The sequence below is a fragment of the Macrobrachium rosenbergii genome, chromosome 49, assembly GCF_040412425.1.
Source record: "Macrobrachium rosenbergii isolate ZJJX-2024 chromosome 49, ASM4041242v1, whole genome shotgun sequence".
NCBI lineage: Eukaryota > Metazoa > Arthropoda > Malacostraca > Decapoda > Palaemonidae > Macrobrachium > Macrobrachium rosenbergii.
In genome coordinates this window covers 11,708,789-11,727,955 of record NC_089789.1, presented here as the reverse complement: position 1 = coordinate 11,727,955, position 19,167 = coordinate 11,708,789, and the positions used below count along the sequence as shown (strand labels likewise).

Here is a 19,167-nt window from a genome sequence, read left to right as displayed (position 1 = left end):
GCTGAGAAAGGCCAAGATCATGAAGGGGTGGGGGTCACACAGAAGGAGCCAGGCGATTATAGAATTAAAAGTACCCAGCACACAGATATAAATGCACCTGGACTATGCGCCTGCTCACTGTACGGATACTTGATAATGTGGACTGTTTGTCCAAGAAAGCTTGTAACTTTTTATGAATAAATACGCCATTAGATACCATCCAGTTTGAACGAGGTCCTTTTAGTAATACACACACACACACACACACACACACACACACACACACACACATATATATATATATATATATATATATATATATAACTGATATCTAGATATAACAGATTACAACTTTCCATAACTTTATAAACAAGTTCTGAAAAATATCAACATATCACCATTTATTTTTTTTTTATTTTGTGAGAGAGAGAGAGAGAGAGAGAGAGAGAGAGAGAGAGAGAGAGAGAGAGAGAGAGAGAGAGAGATTTTCCACTTATGCTATATACTTTTATCTAGGTTCTCTGGCTATGAGTAACCTTAAGCCTTTGACGTTTCAGTAATAATTAGCCATATCAGAAACTTCCTCGTAATGCGCAGTGTTCCAAGTTCTTGAAAATTTAATTAGATGTCCACACAATACAACAAGTAAAAAATGCACCGAGGTTTCTTCGGCTCAGTCGAGTCTTCTGTACAGTGTATAATCACTGCCATCGAAAATAGCTCTATCTTTCGGTGGTCTCGCTATAATGATGTATGAACCGCGGCACATGAAACTTTAACCACCGCCCGGTGGTGGCCTGTCCTATATCGTTGCCAAACGCACGATTATGGCTAACTTTAACATTAAATAAAATAAAAACTACTGAGGCTAGAGGGCTGCAATTTGGTATGTTTGATGATTGAAGGGTAGATAATCAACATACTAATTTGCAGCCCTCTAGTCTCAGTGGTTTTTAAGATCTGAGGGTGGACAGAAAAAGTGCGGACGGACAGACTAAGCCATCTCAATATATAGTTTTCTTCTACAGAAAACTAAAAAGTGTTACCCTCTAAACAAGTGTGAAGTGGTGATTTTCATTTTCCTCACAGCAGTCATTAAGACTTAAACCAGCACAAGTATATTTTGGAAAGTTTCGTGTATGCCCATTCCTAGAAGTGTATTTATCACATATTCCATTTTATTGTTTGTGTGTTAAGTGGACTGGTAGCAAAATGTTATTCGTGGATCTCCGTAGTGGATAGTGCCTTCAGTGCACCTGACGTGGTGAACTGTAGGCATTACTGAAGGTTGTTTGCATCGTTCCTTCGACCCTTAGCTGTACCCACTTGTTTTAAGCCTTTTACTTTACTTTACTTTCACTCCTTTTACATTCTTCAGGCTTGCTGTTCAACTTCTCTAAGGTTTACTTCTTAGTGCAATTGTGGGTTTTTTTGTCATGTCTACCTTTGGATCCTCGCACTTCAATTTCTGTTTTGTGGATTGCTTTATCTTGCTGTCCAACCACTCTAAAACTCCCTCTTTTCAATGCCCAGAGAGCTCAATGGCCGAATGTGTACCTGCGTTGGGTTTAATAGCCTAAATTAAATCAGTCATCAGGCGTGGGTTTTTACGGAAGTTTCACCTAAGGTACAGTAGACTTGTCACTGGCAACAAGTGTTTAAATTTTGGGAAAGTTAAAAATGTGGTTTTTGGGAAGAGGGGACAATCTACTGAACGCAGCCCTTGCACAGTATGTAACCTGTCTGGTTCCACTCAGTTTCGTTCAGTAGTTCCATCCAGTTTAAACTCGTTCACTTTCCAGGGACGATGATCTTTCCCGAACAAAAAACTTCTCGTTTGTAAATCGAGTGAGACCCTTCAGTCAGTTCCCAGGGAAGGAGATGTAATGCAATAATACAACTCATTCTGTTAAAGTGCAATAATTCTTTGGAAGAGAATTAAAATGTAATTGTCGTGAATGTTACATGAATGTTGTATTTTAACAGAGACCTTTCATATTCACAATTGATCCCTGATCCCAGTGGTGTCGCTATGGGGGACCCAGGGTGGGTCTGCCCCCACCCACCAGTCAGATGCATGGCCCCCCACTGACCCCCCCACAATTGAAATTTCCTTTGTAGCTAAACTTTAACCCTTACAGTATTTGATACATTTGCATTTAGTAAGAGTTAAAAATTAATTGGAAATTGAGCTCTATCTTTTCAAATACAGGTTTACCAATTACGAATACTATTATTTTCCTTCATTCACATGAATATATACCTTCGAGAATAGTATATTTTACTAATCACAGAATTCGTACATTAGTTTTGTGTCATTTTCTTTGGTACCCCCAAAAAATATCGTGGCCCCACCTATGCCCCCCAACTGATGGAATGCCAGCTATGTCACTGCCTGATCCCCTTTTCCTGCAGAGAGAGAGCAACCAGATTCGCTGAACAGCACAAGCACCAACATGCAGTAAATGTGGCCCGCTGTCGAACTTCTCAACTCCGGAGGTCCTTTATTCCTTTGGAACAGCCTCCCAGGGGAGGTTGCACAATTGAAACTTCAGAAGTTCAAGCGAAGATGCAATGCATTACTACCCTAATGCTATTCTCCTTGCATTTTAATATTTTACTTAAATTTTTTATTTATTTATTAATTTAATTTGTTTTTCTAATAACTGGTCTCTTTCTGGATTTCCCATTACCTTCTGTTACTTCTTTCGATTGGACACCATATTCTTTGGAAACTTGAATTTCAAGTCAACGGCTCATGTGGGCTTGTTCTTTATGAATAGGATTTATCTTATGAATAATAATAAAAATATTTTATCTTGGGCTATTTTCAAAACACTCAGGGTAATGAAATTAGCGATTTAATATAAGTTTTATTTCAAAATATAGTTTTTTTTATAACTCATTCTGGTGCTGGGGGTATAATGCTCGTTTCATCATTATATATGGTTAGCATAAGCACTCGAACACAAAATTAGTTGTACTTTAGATGAATAACAAAACTCGAACAAAGAATGGAAGAGGTTCCAGACCATGAATGACCTACAGTATGCCACAGAAATGGTAAGTAACTTTATCTCAATATTATCTCAATATCAAAGACCCAATTAATGAGTCTTTAGAGTAAGAGCGTGAATCACGGATGGGCATCCATCCATCAAGTTTGTGTCTTCGAAAGCCACAAATTCAAGGGTCAGATGGCCTGTCATTGTTGGCTCAGTCGTTTCGTGGCCAGTCCACAGGGTAGCAGACCAAATGTAGAAAGAATGCAGTGGTCTGAACATAGTTAAGACTCATGCACTTATCTCCTTAAAGGTAAGAAATTGATTTGATTTGATTTATGATATTTAGGTCGTTGAGCCAACACTGAGATACTTTCGTCCATTCAGCTCTGAAGACAGTGAAAAGAGGGAGCCGGGGTGGTTGGACAGTAAGATCAAGAGATCTACTAGATACAGGAAATGAAGTACTACGATCTAAAGGTAGGACTGGGAGAAAACCTCCTCAGTTGCACCAAGAAGTAGTAATAGTTAAGAGGTGTTGGACAGCAAGACTGAGGAAAGGGAGCAGGAATGGATTTGGAGGAAAAGGCTAAGAAATGGACGCAGCTAGGGGCCGAAGGAATGCTGACAAAGGCAATAAAATTCAATAAAAAAAATCAAAGTGAACTTTTGACTACCGTTATGCAGATGACCTACAGTATTAGCTCAGGGTGAAAATACAACAAATAAGATAGATAAATGATTTTTCTTCAGATGTGATTGTCTTGCAACTTGTAACTGAAGTAAATTTCGGTAAACAGATACTTGAATGAAAGTTTTTACTATCAAAAATATATAGATGCTTTATTCAGGTTTATTACTAGCAAACCATGTTGCAAAATAATAATAAACCAAGTGCATAGATATCATACTTTATGCACGGTACAGTAATCAATTTACAGGAAAAAGTCAAGTACAGAGAGTGGAGAACCAAACTTGTTTACTGGTTTACAGAACTGTAAATCCCGATTTTCACCAGTGGAATATTTTAAATTATAAGAAGTATTCGGTGGCTCTCGGCATTATAATAAAGTGGCATACAATTAAATAAATACAAAAGAGAATAATACCCATTATTTTCTAGTTTCTTTGTAATAATTTGTTATTCATCCTACCGACATTAACATAGGGAATCTCTCCTAGCGACTTATGAAAATCTTTTAAAGATAGCTACCTAACTGCAAAAAAGAATATAAGATGAAAAAAAAGGCAATGTTAATTATTTTCTTACCACACTGCTTTGCAGTTATTCAGTCTAATAAATGTCGCTCAGGGCACCACCGCCAAGGATTGATCAAAATTCCTCAGGAAGGTCAGTATTTCAGGAGCACATGAGTAGACGGATGCCTTTTCCGTATCACCCCCAAAGTAAGCTTTCACCGGTTTGGGACAATCAATTGAAGCCTCTGGTGGGTTTCCTAAGCTGCACATTCTCTCAAAGACAGAGCAGGCTCTCTTCAGGAGCTTTGCACTTTCCCATTCCTTTACATCTGTCACCTCTTCAAGTTCCCGGAAAAAACAGTTCTTCAAAGCAAACCCTCCTTTCGAGGGAAGGGAAAACATCCGACTGTCCCAGTAAGTGAAATGGGCCTTGAGCGTCAGAGGTACCCAACTCTCTGTCTTCAGAGAAGCCAAGATCATCTTGCAGGCAAGAAAAACATTTCTTTTGCATTCAGGGAGCTTTCGCATAATCATTGTCTCTTTAGAGCCAAAGGACAGTCTCCATTCATCTCCATCTAGTTTATTCAAATATATTTCAGCGAGTGAGCAGCTGCAATTAGGCTTTGGAAGGTTGTCTGGCCAAGGGGCTTTCACAGTAGGGACGAAATCAATATCGACAAAGAGCATTGGGTACTTTGTACCTAACCATAAGAAAAACATCTGAATACCAACTTGCGTTTTCTTAATTCCAGGCATCATTAGCTTCAGTCTGCCTTCATTAACAGTCAGTTCCATCAACGATTCTCGGGCAATGCTATAAAAACGATTCAAGAATTCTTCCCCATTTATAAATTCTCTGAGTTCTTCTTTTAAAACACGAACCTCTAGTTTCTTCTGATGACCACAAGCAACTGTCTTCTCGTAATCCAGGTCTACAAGATTAGCTTCCAATTCACCGTTCAGGCTTGGCCTGTATGTTACTCAAGATTAAATTGCAATCATATTCGTCAGGACAGTATAATCTGACATTATCTTCTGAACTTCCAACAAATTGTATTTCGCCCTCAAATCTCTTGTCTTTCAGAGAAATTCTTTCATTCAGTTTTGAAAGTATTGTAGTGACAGCATTTTTGATTTCCTGAGCTTCTCCATTCTCGAAGTCGACATGAATATCATTAACAGCTTTTTCTATACCATTTGTTTTCCATATATTTTCAACATACCTGAAGCGATCTGTGAACAGCTTTTCTTTACACTGAACATGACAATATCTAGACTCTACATTGCCACTAGGGCCCATCCCATACAGTTTCAGATAAGTTTCATGAAATTCCAAGTAAGTGTCACTGTAAGGCATCTCAGTTTTATCTGTGGTCTTCAAATGGTTGATCAGCCTATCTGCAGTGGCTTTATGCCCAAACATAAAGGCATAATGAACAGGTAACATACCTGATGCATCTTTGACAAATGGGGATGCTCCACCCTCTAGAAGGTACACTACGGCAGAGGTTATGCCATTTTGAGCTGCATGGTGCAGAGGCACGGTTTTGCAAAGCTCATCGAGTACCAAGTCAACGGCCACTTCTGCTACAGAGATGAGCAGATGCAAAAATAAAGGCATTTCATCTTCACATGCATACTTCAAACCCCTTTGGAACAGAAACCTCAACTGAGAAGTGAAATTGTTACTGGTCTTGTTTTCATTCCACGAGCACTGAGGACCAGCAAAATTACCGTACAGAATATGAAGTAGAGAACAGAAATGATCCTCTTCGTTGGTGAGGTCTAACTTCTTCAGTGTTCTGGAAAGTTTGTCAACACAGGACAAAACGTTTCTCATCATATCTGAATACATTGCTGATGATGTCAATCTGACGTCCTCAATTCCATCCGCTAATAGGATTTTCTCAAGGGATGCCATCCAGAAAGCAGATGGATGCGATGGTTTCTCTTCCTTCACCCTGGAATGTGCATCTAAAATGAAGCATAAGAACAGCTTCCATTTTTCTGCTCTCTGTTTCAGGTTGTACTGTAAAAACAAAACCATAAGCAAAATGATGACTTGTTGGAGTTTCTGCTTCTCACTTTCATGTTTACTCTTCTCCATTTTCTTCTCTAGGATCCGGTACTCTTTTCCCAGCATGACCTACGGAATGTGTAATATAAAAAATATGTCCATGAGAATACTCAAATGTTATCAGCCTAAAAAGAAAAACTGAATATATTAGATATTTATTTAAGATCATGGCAAGGTAAAGATAAACTGAGGTGCAAAACTAGGCAGAATGTTGTGTCACCCTATTAATAAATAAAGATAATGCTGAATAATCTAAGGTTGCAGCCATGCTAAAGTAAAACATGTTATAAACACATGTCGGTAACTTATCGCACACACATCACAAACAGGTTGAGTATAAATCAACAACCTATTGGCAGTCCTAACCAGTGTTTAATGGGGTTATCCAGCATTTATCAAAGATTTTTTCTCCACTTAAGGTTGTTGATTTGTTTTCTATTTGTTTATGATATGGCTGCAATAAGTTATCGATGTGTATTTATGACACGTTTCACTGCAGTTTGGAGGCACCCTGGAGAAACCAACTTACCTCCAATAACCGCATATCTTCTGGGAAAATATTAATGGATACATCTCTATCCTTGTTCTTCAAAAAGGGATTAGCACCCATATCCACAACCAATCGAAAAGCAGTTGAATAACATTTGTTTGACAAGGCTGCTTCAAGAGCATTGCACCTACTGTCAGGATAGGTCTTGTGGAAGTTGCTAGCACCGGCCCTCCAGATGTACCAAGCTGTTAAAGTCGTCCCATAAAGACTGGCAGTTACATAAAGTTGTGTTAGTGTCACATGTTCAGGGCATTTGAATTGTGCTTCCCAGGGTTTCGACCCCTTTAAGTCATTAATCAAGACGGAAATGGCTTGTATCAGGACAAAAAGCAGCTTTTCGACATGAGAGTCTACTTCTGAGGTGTTCAGCAAAGTGTCGTGATCAGACTGAAGTTGATTGATGACGGCCTGAAATAATAAGAGAGAAACAAACAGAGAGATGAACTAGATAATTACTACACACATGGCTTGGGTTAATGCAAAAAGTTTCTCTTAGCTGTTTCAAAAATGCATCTCAAAGACTATGGAAAGTAACACATTTTTGCTGAGGGTGGCTCCATAAGGAATGAAATTGCAGAATGTTTTCTCGACTCCCAGCTGCCACTGGTAGCCATTCAAAACTGGGTTCAGAGTCCTTCAGCTGAGGTCATATACTGCACAATATCATAGGCACTGGCATTCAATACTTACCCTTGTGACTACCATGGCTACCCATGTTGTAATGTCTGGTGTCAGCCAAGCTACTTGCACGATCCCCAGTTCAGAGTCACTTGTGGTGAGAGGACACCCTGAAACTAATAGCAGTGGCAATAGCGTCCTGTTATTCGTCGTTATAGCTAAAGGTAAGATATGTCTTCCGCAACTCCCAACAGGGTCATACAAAACTGAGCTGGACATCAGTGTGCTGAAATTCTTGATGATTTCTAGTTTTATTCCCTGTATACTTCTATCCAAGGGTTTTTGGCTGTTTTCAAAGTGAATTTTACTTGAATTGTTATCAACTTCAAGTCCTACAGTTTGAGTTATGACACTGAGAAGTAGTGTGTGTAGGAATGCGTCGTATCTGCTATCCTGCAATGCAAAATATACAATAAAGAACTGAATTTCAAAATTAGATTGGCAAATTAGCACCTAGAATAGACCTTTCAATATCTTTTATGCTAATAATAATATTACAAAGGGTTAATAAAAGCATCTTAGATTTGCAGTTAAGTTTTCTATGAAAACACTGCTACATAAATTTAGATATACCATTCATTTCACTCGCAAATGACTCATATTTTATTTGTCATTTTTATTCTGTTGCTGGAACCTTTTCCTCCTGCCTGGATATTAACCCCTACTCAAAATTTTAATTTTTTTTTTTGTGTTGTTTTTTTTTTTGTTTACAAAAAGGTAGTTTTCATTTGCCCACCAGTGGTACTATACAGTCATATCATGTGAAAATATCATGTGACAAAGGCAGATTTTTGTGTGGGAATTGAATAAGTAAGATAGATAATAAGTAAAGAAGTCTCACACATATGCATGCTAAATTATAATGCCCATGCACCTGGGGAAGAATACCGCATATGAAGTTTGTTTTGAATATAGTCTTTCATTGAAAAGTAATTAATGCAAAGGGTTCTTTGAAAAACTAGTGACCGGATTTAACTTCAAACGATTACAGAATGATCCAGTGCATTAATCATTCATGTAGAGTGCATAGGTAATTCGGATGGAATTTATTACATCCAGGAACAAGAGGTCCAGAGTCAGGTGATGCTTGGAGACATAATTCTACAAGTGAGTTAAAACACTTCAAGCCTTGGAAATTAGAGAAAAAAATTATTAGAAGGATTAGCAGGCAAAGTTCCATTCACTGTTCTTGGAGAAAAGCATATGATCCACAAGAAAACAGCAAGATATTTCAAGGAATGCATAAAGTGATCTATAAAAAGACTGAAGATGAAACCTCACCATGGGGGCGTCACAACAGTATGCATAACAAAAGATACTGGAGGACAACAGAGACAGAGTTGAGTTTTAAGAGTAACAAAGGCAGAGAAAATATTCAGCTAAGAGGAGGATCCACTTTTTCACTCTTATCCATTACAGCATTTTCACTAGTGAAAAATGATCCATTTCATATTGCATTTAGAAACAATTTCTAAATGCATGAAGTTACTACCAAGAGCATTTCCAGACTTACACATGATTAAAGTTCAGTCCTCACCTGCAAGTCGGGTTTTCTAAGGCCCACATACTTTTGCCTGTTCTTAGCAATATCCAGTGGTTTCTGGCCCTTGTGGTTTTGAGCCGTCACAAGGGCTCCAGTTTCTATGAGCATATCAGCTACAGCCTCATTTCCGGCTTCCAGCGCTATATGAAGTATGGTGTTTCCTTTCTCATCCATGTAGTGCATCTCGGCACTTCCATCCTCGATGCTTTTACGGAGACGTGAGGCCTCCCACGCAGAAACGATTCCTCCTCTTTTGACAAAGGCAGAGCCCCTGCGTTCATACTGAAACCTGCATTCATTCTGAAAATGATACGTAAGATGTAATGAGCTTCTGAAAATTGATCCAAAAAATCAAGCTTTTAAAATACAGACAACAATAAGCAATTGAAGAAATGTGACAATCATCAGTACCAGATACTTCCCTGTTTGTCACCACCAAAGGAGACATCGCCTACGATGCTTCTAAATCATCTGAGATTCCAGCGATGTTACTACATAAAAAAAAGAGAAAGATTTTCTCAGTTCCCTCAGACAGGTCAGGTAGAAACAAGGGACCTAAGATGAATTTTGTTAGAAATGAGGGCTAGTGTGTAGTTGAAGTTAATCATGGTACAAAAAAAATGTGGTAAAGGGAGAAGTTCCTGTCTTGTGTTTGGAATATGATTTCTTTAAAGCTGTTGTGCAGTGTGCAGCATAAAATGCACAACCTAAATGAAAACAAGGAATGCCCTACTTCATGTACTCCAGAGACTGTACACAACTGAATAGTCCCCAATACGAAATCAAATACAATTTGTCTGGCCTCTTTTCTTTCACAGACTTTCGTTACTTTTTGATCAGTGTGTCATATCGACGACATTCTCCACAGAAACTTAACCTTAATGATTGCTGTCATATGTTTGCAGACTTCATTAACTTTATGACAAGTAATTTTCTTGAATTCTAAATTACAATTTGTTACTTGTTGCTTAGTCATATTCCAGTTTATATCTTCCTCGACAACTTGAACAAGAATGTTGTTGACTTTCGTCTCTTTTGAAAGACTTATACGTCTTTAAGGAGTTAGGACATGAGCACCGAAAACATTTTCCTTGTTGGTAAATCATCAATTTCATTATATAAATTCTGGTTGTACTCTACACTTTTAGCAGCAAGATCTACGTACGAGTCGACTAAATTCATCATGGGTAGATGCCCTCCTGGTAAACCTTTGTCCAAACTCATTTCCTATGGTTTCTCAAAATATAGTTAGTGGCGCAGATCAGAAAATTTATTTCAAAAAAGAAGAAAAAGAATTATTGAAAGCTTTGTCATTTTCCATAAACAGGTCATTTATTTAGCCTCTGCAGTGTATTAGTAATTTAGCCTCTGCAGTGTATTAGTAATTAGTGTTTACGTGCATCTACAATATTTCTAAAGGTTTTGCCGAAATAAAATTATATACAAAAGAGAGCTAAAAAAGTAGAGCAACAGTTGCGAATAAATCATTCTTTCAATGCACCAAAAGCAGGTCCAAAAGAAATTCGGTTTTAAGTTATGGTTGGTAACCAACACACTCCAAGGTATAAATAGATTTAGGTTCTGTCTTTACATGAAGACAAAGGAATGCTACTGAATCTATATTTCGGTTGCCTAGATGCTGTGAGATGAGGAGCAATCTCTTGTGACGCATGGATTTAAACTTGGAGCAATTTCTTATGAACCATGTATTTAAACTTGTTCTAAAATCATTCTACCTTATAGTACTCACCAAAATAGACACTAGAGGCGATTCATGCCTCTCAAGATACAGTGACTGTTTCCTGAGCCACCAAAGACTGTCACTACCACCAGAAATACTGGCTACGTCTTCAGCCGTCAAGTTCCGCCATGAATTATTGATTAAAGCCCACTCTGGAAACTTAGTCATAACAGCCTGAAGAGTGTGAATCCTGTTGCTAGACGCAGCTGCATGTAGGACGGAATAGCCCGTGTTGGGGTTGTAAGGGCTTGCCCCTAATTCTAGAAGCTTGACAACAATATCGCTATACCCCATAGCAGCAGCTAGGAGAACAGGAGTTTCACCAGACCTGTTGTAAACATTCAGGTTCGCTCCTTCGGATATCAGTAGATCCACAGCTGTCACATAACCCTCCCGCGCAGCAAGGTGAAGCAGTGTGTTATTATCACTGTTTGCGTAGTTGACATTAAATCCTGCCTCGAAGAGAATTTCAAGGATGTCATGGTGGCCGTTGAAAGCTGCGTGGTGGGCGCCAGTGTTTCCTGACTTGTTTAGGTTGTAGAAATCTGAACCAGCTTTTATCAGAATCTTCATCATTGTCTTTTTTCTCTTGATGGTGGCATGATGAAGTGGAGTGTGTTTTTTCGCATCTCTGAGACTGATATCTGCACCATGAGCCAGGAGAATTTCGACACTTTCATTGCAGGAACTATCAATTGCTCTGTGCAAAGGAGTTTCTTCGTTGCTGTTTAATGCATTGACTTCGGCTCCTCTCTCTAAAAGCAGTTTGATGACAGGAACCCTTCCTTTGAGGGATGCGAGGTGAAGTGGCGTTTCTTTATATTTGTTTTTGCAATTGACATCAGAACCAGAGTCCAGCAGTTTTCTTACTTCGTCAACATTACCTTTAAAAGCTGCCTCATGAAGTTTTGTTCTACCTGTGATAAAAAAAAAAAGGAAAATAGAAAGCTCCTCGCAAGGTTTTGAAACTGAATATATAAGGTATTACTAAAACAAATCCTTAACTTCTTCTCACACAGAAGTGGAATTTGGTGCTACTTAAGACACATGACTTTAATTTAAAGTTATAGTAAACTGCATTCAAACTTTACATAAAGATCCAAATTTTCAATATGATTTTATTTCTACAATTAGTACCATTTCTAATATACTTGTTTTATCAACCAAACCTACAATGCACAAAGCCACAGAAAACAATGGAGGCAAACTCACAGTGACCAGAGAAAGACAAGGGGAGAAAGTTGTATCACTATAACGCATAAAACAAAGTAAAGAGAAATAATGAAGATTCTATTTATCTTTCCATATGAAGTTAGTCAATGACTTCATCAGGCAAGAGAGAATATGAAATTCATTTTACGAAAGATCCTAACACAGAAGATGGCACAACCATAAACAAATAAGGTCATACACTCTTCAATGCAACAAACCTCTGTATAAATACTTTCTCAGATCGTAGTTATTCTGAAATTGACGAGGATAAATGGTAAGTTCTGTTACCACCCATACACATAAAATCTCTCTGTGAAAATTTTCTTATATATGAAATTTGTGAGAGCTTGGAAAAATATGTCTTATCTAGTTCTATTGCATAAGGAGCGAGACAACAGCTCACAAAAATGGGCGTAGGGAGACCAAAAATGGGCGCAGGGAGATGGAATATTGAAACTAGATCTCAGTTCCTTCATTAACAACAGGAATGAATAAATGATTTAATCAGAAACTATGAGATTTTACACCAAATATCTAATTTAAAGTCTATATCATTCAAATACATTGACAAGTAAATTTGCAGAATTTGGACCAAACTGTAGACAGTAAGGAAACAAACAAAATCAATAAATTTTTTTTTAACCATTTCACCCTCTATTGTGTGTCACTAATATAGAGGAAATAAAAAAAAACGCTTTTACTTGGAAAAGGCTATTATCAAGAGTGAATATTTTTCTGCTGACTACTGAGCATTGGCTAAACATTAATTAATTTTAGTTTTTGCTCGAATAGGAAATAGAAATAAAGTTCTAATTTAAACATTAAAGTGAAATTGGACTCTGTTAACTTGGTTGATCAACTGTCAGGATAAAAATGGAACAAGGCACATGTGAATAAACTTTGAGAGAATCATGAACATAATAACGCCAATGACAAGGAGCTCGAACAATACAGCGAAAAAAGCACAATACATGATTACGTAAAAACTTACTCATAATGAAGTTTGGTCTTGAGGAATGTATTAAATCACGACGCTTTGCATTCTTATCACATTAGACATCAGCGCTTGGCCCGGATCTAAAAAAGAAAAACGAGATAAAGTCCATGAATTGATAAGTTTTCTGATACAAGTTGTTTCTTCTGATCTGCATTTAAAATGAGAGATACAATATTCTGGCTTTATGTTATGAAATACTGATGTTTTTGTCTTCATAAGTTAGCTTTTGTGAACGTTCTGACACAGGTATGATCATTACAAGGCGACAAATTAGCCCCAGGAGTTAATAACATGTATATTGCAATTACATAACATTTGTAAATCTTAGTTATTTCATAAAAAAACTAGAAATAAAAACAATTACTGTTCAGAACACAGTTGTATACCTGGCCACCTCAGGTATACACAGCACAGTAAAATGTGTCTTAGACAAATGTTGGAAACTTATCGCACACACATCACAAATAAGTTGAATTCAAGTCAGCGACATTTTGGTAATTCTAACCAGTGCTCCATAAGATTATCCAGCTTTTGCCAAAGTTCTTTCTCCACTTGCGGTCACTGACATGTTTCCAAACTGTATGTGATATGCATACGATAAGTTGCCGATGTCTGTTTACAACATGCTTTACTGTAGTCTGGATACACCCTAATAGGTTCAGAAAACAATGGAGATGAAGGGGAAAACAATCACCGTTGCGGGAATGACTGGTACATTATTATTATTATTATTATTATTATTATTATTATTATTATTATTATTATTATTATTATTATATTATGGAAATGGCCAACCACGGGGGCCATTGACTTAAAATTCAAGCTTCCAAAGAATATTAAGATGTTCATTAGGAAGAAGTAAGAGGAGGTAGAGGGAAATACAAAAAGAGGAAATTTCGTTTATTAAAAACGAAAAAAAAAAATTAATTCTTCTTCTTTTAACTTGCTTTTTTCCCATTTTTTGTATGCGGTAAACACGATGCCTTCTTTGAAGGACTTTGACTTGGCTTTGGGGTAGACCTAAGTCTCGATCGGCTGCCCTGCCTGACATCGCTTAGACCCCGGTAGCGCATGTACATGTCTTATACCAGTCACCAGCGCCCTTTCTCCCAGCAGTGAGGAGACGTTGAGCGGTTAGGTCGACAGTAAATTAATAAATAGTAATCGAGGAAATGGAATAATCATAAGGAATTTGTTCATGAGCAACTGACTATGATGATAATGAACAGCATGACATCCATCATCATATCTCACTCCTAAGGCAAATCAAGCAAGTGATGAATAAAGAAGTATTGTTTAGCATGTGCTGGGGGGGGGGGGCGATTTCTCCCTTATCTGATTATAAGAAATACTTGTCCCTGTACTGAAGATATATAAAAATACTTAATCTCAAGAGGAATATCGACTTACAAAGCAGTTTGTGTCAAGTACACATCTCTTGCGCTGTACCGAATGGCCTCAAACCACCGCTCCATTATCTACAAAATCAACTAATTTTAGCACACACACACACACACACACACAATCACTATGAAAGGGAACGGAGGCTAGCAAAAGAAGCAAATCAACAGATAACCTCACATTATCCCCTTTCCCTAATAAGTACCGTAGAGCATAGCCTGTATTGTAAACGGAATCAATATTCCACTGGCCGTTTTCTTCAATAACATTAAAAGTTTAGCAACAACTTTGGCCATGGTTTTATAAATCAAATAGTTTTTTTTAACTATACTATTACCTTCAGTTTTATTTTTGTTAAAGTAATATTCCTTGGTGCTGCCGTCTGGCCTTCTCTATGTGACAAAAATGTTGAGTTGTTATTATCACATACATGGAGAGCTGAACTTATTTCTTTCCTCGTAGGTTTAAAGGCGATTGCATTTTTGGATATCCACTGGTACGAAGTTAGAAAGTCAATTTGTGTGTGTGTGTGAGAGAGAGAGAGAGAGAGAGAGAGAGAGAGAGAGAGAGAGAGAGAGAGAGAGAGAGAGAGAGAGAGAGAGATAAAGCAAACTGAACTTTTGCTTAAATATGAGCAACTCGTTAACTCTCACTTCATTATTTTAGGCAAAACACACACACACACACACACACACAGAGAGAGAGAGAGAGAGAGAGAGAGAGAGAGAGAGAGAGAGAGAGAGAGAGAGAGAGAGAGAGCGTTTGTATGGTCTACCAGCCAACACTCGAGTGCACGAGAGTGAGTCATGTTCGACTAAACGAGTAGGCTACGTATCAAATGTTACAGGCGAGTTGATTTTATTCTTATTTTTTTAATCGTTTATCAATTAACGGGTTACTTATTTTATATTTTCATATGCTTTCGTTCTTTGTTTTTCTCTGTGGAGGCATGACAGTCACATCACAGTTCCCTATCACTCATAAACGAAAGATAAAAAAAATATACGAACGATATTGGGCTGTAGCATTGCAATACACATCTTCGCAAACACCTACCTCACTTCGCCTTGACGGGAGTGATGAGAAGCACCGTTTTATACACAATAAAGGTATATCTTAATATACTACATGGTAAAGCACTAAACTAACGAGAAACGATAAACTAACGAGAAACGACAGAAAACGCACACAAGAGCGCTTAATCTCTATCACACCACGTAGGATAGATAGGACCGTGTTGGGTTTACGTGTGGCCCTCGGTGACGCAGTATGACCAACCGTAGCTTCTTTCAGAAAACGGCAAATTTAACTGTCCTCTTTAGTATTTATTTGCTGCGTCATAATAATTTGGTAAGAACCACTTGGAAAACTATATATTAATTTCAGATATTTTCATAAGAAAGTAATAGACGCAAAAAATGGCTGTATATCGGATGTCGAAACGGGTGGCAGCCCTAATGCAGGTGGGCGGGACTTAGCTGATGCCTGGCACGAAAACGTTTTCGCTTCTCTCTCTCTCTCTCTCTCTCTCTCTCTCTCTCTCTCTCTCTCTCTCTCTCTCTCCTTCCGTTCATAGCAGGTTAAACAAAGATTGAAAATAAAAAAAAAACGGGAAAATAAAGAGGCAAGGAATGCACATATAAAAACTAATTAAAATAGAAGGTAATCCCAAGACTTTTTGCATTGGAGAGTAAAGAATAAATTCTGGTTAATAAGTTTCAGTTAAATAATATTTATATTAATATTTAGCTTAATAAAACTTCAAGTTTCCTGTACGCGAACTTAACTTTAGTTGCTTTATCATGACGAAATATAAGTATGTCTCGAACTTTATCTCTGAGTCATAATTTGTTTTTTTCCCAGTTGCTTTTAGAAAAAGACTACTATATATATATATATATATATATATATATATATATATATATATATATATATATAATTTGCCTTCAAATTTTTCATATGCTTCTTTTGTGGTAAACACTTGATCCCAGGTCTTTTTACATTGTCTAAACTCCGCTGTACTCGCCCCGCCAACCTTTCTGTCATAAGTCTTACTTTTTTATTGTTCAAAATCCTCTCATGCACCTTTGGCCTAACACTCCTAATATTTTATATGTTGTTATAGTAATCGGGGGAATGGAATAATCATAAGGAATTTGTTCATGAGCAACTGACAATGATGATAATGAACAGCATGACATCCATCATCATATCTCCACTCCTAAGGCAAATCAAGCAAGTGATGAATAAAGAAGTATTGTTTAGCATGTGCTGGGGGGGGGCGATTTCTCCCTTATCTGATTATAAGAAATACTTGTCCCTGTACTGAAGATATATAAAAATACTTAATCTCAAGAGGAATATCGACTTACAAAGCAGTTTGTGTCAAGTACACATCTCTTGCGCTGTACCGAATGGCCTCAAACCACCGCTCCATTATCTACAAAATCAACTAATTTTAGCACACACACACACACACACACAATCACTATGAAAGGGAACGGAGGCTAGCAAAAGAAGCAAATCAACAGATAACCTCACATTATCCCCTTTCCCTAATAAGTACCGTAGAGCAAAGCCTGTATTGTAAACGGAATCAATATTCCACTGGCCGTTTTCTTCAATAACATTAAAAGTTTAGCAACAACTTTGGCCATGGTTTTATAAATCAAATAGTTTTTTTAACTATACTATTACCTTCAGTTTTATTTATTTAAAGTAATATTCCTTGGTGCTGCCGTCTGGCCTTCTCTATGTGACAAAAATGTTGAGGTGTTATTATAACAATCGTGGAGAGCTGAATTTATTTCTTTCCTGGTAGGTTTAAAGGCGATTGAATTTTTGTATTGCCACAGGTACGAAGTTAGACAGTCAATTTGTGTGTGTGAGAGAGAGAGAGAGAGAGAGAGAGAGAGAGAGAGAGAGAGAGAGAGAGAGAGAGAGAGAGAGAGATTTACTTTTGCTTAAATATGAGTAACTCGTTAACTCTCACTTCATTATTTTAGGCAAAACACACACATACACATACACACACACACACACACACACACACACACACACACACACACACACACACAGAGAGAGAGAGAGAGAGAGAGAGAGAGAGAGAGAGAGAGAGAGAGAGAGAGAGTTTGTATGGTCTACCAGCCAACACTTGAGTGCACGAGAGTGAGTCATGTTCGACAAAATTAAACGAGTACGTATCAAATATTACAGGTGAGTTGATTTTATTCTTGTTTTTTTTTTAATTGTTTATCAATTAACAGGTTACTTATTTTATATTTTCATATCCTTTCGTTCTTTGTTTTTCTCTGTGGAGGCATGACAGTCACATCATAGTTCCCTATCACTCATAAACGAAAGATAAAAAAATATACGAACGATATTTTCACTGGGCTGTAGCATTGCAATACACATCTTAGCAAACACCTACCTCACTTCGCCTTAACGGGAGTGACGAGAAGCACCGTTTTATACACAATAAAGGTATATCTTAATATACTACATAGTAAACCAGTAAACTAACCAGAAACGATAAACTAACGAGAAACGGCAGAAAACACACACAAGAGCGCTTAATCTCTATCACACCACATGAGATACGTTAGGACTGTGTTGAGTTTACGTGTGGCCCTCAGTGACGCAGTACGACCAACCGTAACTTCTTTCACAAAATGGCAAATTTAACAGTCCTCTTTAGTATTTATTTGCTGCGTCATAATAATTTTGTAAGAATCTCTTGGAAAAATATATATTAATTTGAGATATTTTCATGAGAAAGTAACAGACGCAAGAAATGGCAGTATATCGGATGTCGAAACGGGTGGCAGCCCTGATACAGGTGGGCGGGACTTAGATGATGCCTGGCACGAAAACGTTTTCGCTTCCTCTCTCTCTCTCTCTCTCTCGTCCTTCCGTTCATAGCAGGTTAAACAAAGATTGAAAATAAAAAAAATAACGGGAAAATAAAGAAGAAAGGTTAAACTAAGATTGAAAATAAAAAAAAATAACGGGAAAACAAAGAGGAAAGGAATGCACATATAAAAAATAATTAGAATAGAAGGTATTTTTCCCAAGACTTTTTGCATTGGAGAATAAAGATTGATTCTGGTTAATAAGTTTCAGTTAATTAATATTAATATTTAGCTTAAAACTTCAAGTTTCCTGTACGTGAACTAAACTTCAGTTGCTTTATCATTACGAAATATAAATATCCCAGTCTCGAACTTTATCTCTGGGTCATAATTTTTTTTTTCCCATATACTTCTTTTGTGGTAAACACTTGATCCCAAGTCTGTTTACCTTGTCTAAACTCCGCTGTACACCTTTGGCCTGATACCCCTAATATTTTATATGTTGTCATTTTATTGATAGAGGCTATAATTACTTCGGTTTATTCCCTGATACTGATGTCAGATCGTCATCACCGGATTCGGGATATTTCAAGTGTACAATTTGACGTATCTCGTAGGCCTATGCTATTTTTTATTATTTTTTCTTTCTTTTAATCGGCTGTTCTGTGTTCTATGTTACGAAATGTTTTTATAATTTGATTCTACACTCTAGACAAATCAGAGTAAAATCCTTTACATAAATCTCTGTAGAGTTTTAATGCTTCATTCAAATGCATTACATTATTTATTTCAAGGAATTAAATTATTTAGTCTACTATTAAATTAATTTATAGAAAACGTACTTATTTTCTATAAAAGAAAACTGTCAATAAATATATGGGTAACCTCAATAGTTTTGTTGCCATATTATTTATACAATTATGCTCGCTTTTT

General features: G+C 37.2%; 1 protein-coding gene across 4 annotated transcripts; it reads right to left on the bottom strand.

The window, feature by feature from the left end:
• Positions 1-2,839: 2,839 nt before the first annotated feature.
• Positions 2,840-18,024, bottom strand: LOC136832085 (uncharacterized). 4 transcript variants are annotated; one of them, XM_067092718.1, is made up of 7 exons: positions 17,907-18,024; positions 12,974-13,059; positions 10,780-11,687; positions 9,024-9,329; positions 7,499-7,879; positions 6,788-7,216; positions 2,840-6,327 (listed from the first exon to the last, which is right to left on the bottom strand). In XM_067092718.1, the coding sequence occupies exons 2-7, from the start codon at positions 12,975-12,977 to the stop codon at positions 5,134-5,136; spliced, it is 3,222 nt and encodes a 1,073-aa protein (XP_066948819.1). In that variant the 5' UTR covers positions 12,978-13,059; positions 17,907-18,024; the 3' UTR covers positions 2,840-5,133. The 4 variants fall into 4 exon arrangements, with proteins under 4 accessions (XP_066948819.1, XP_066948817.1, XP_066948818.1 ...); XM_067092716.1 differs by having other exon boundaries at positions 17,814-18,022; XM_067092717.1 differs by lacking the exon at positions 17,907-18,024 and adding an exon at positions 15,437-15,604.
• Between the last annotated feature and the right edge of the window lie 1,143 nt (positions 18,025-19,167).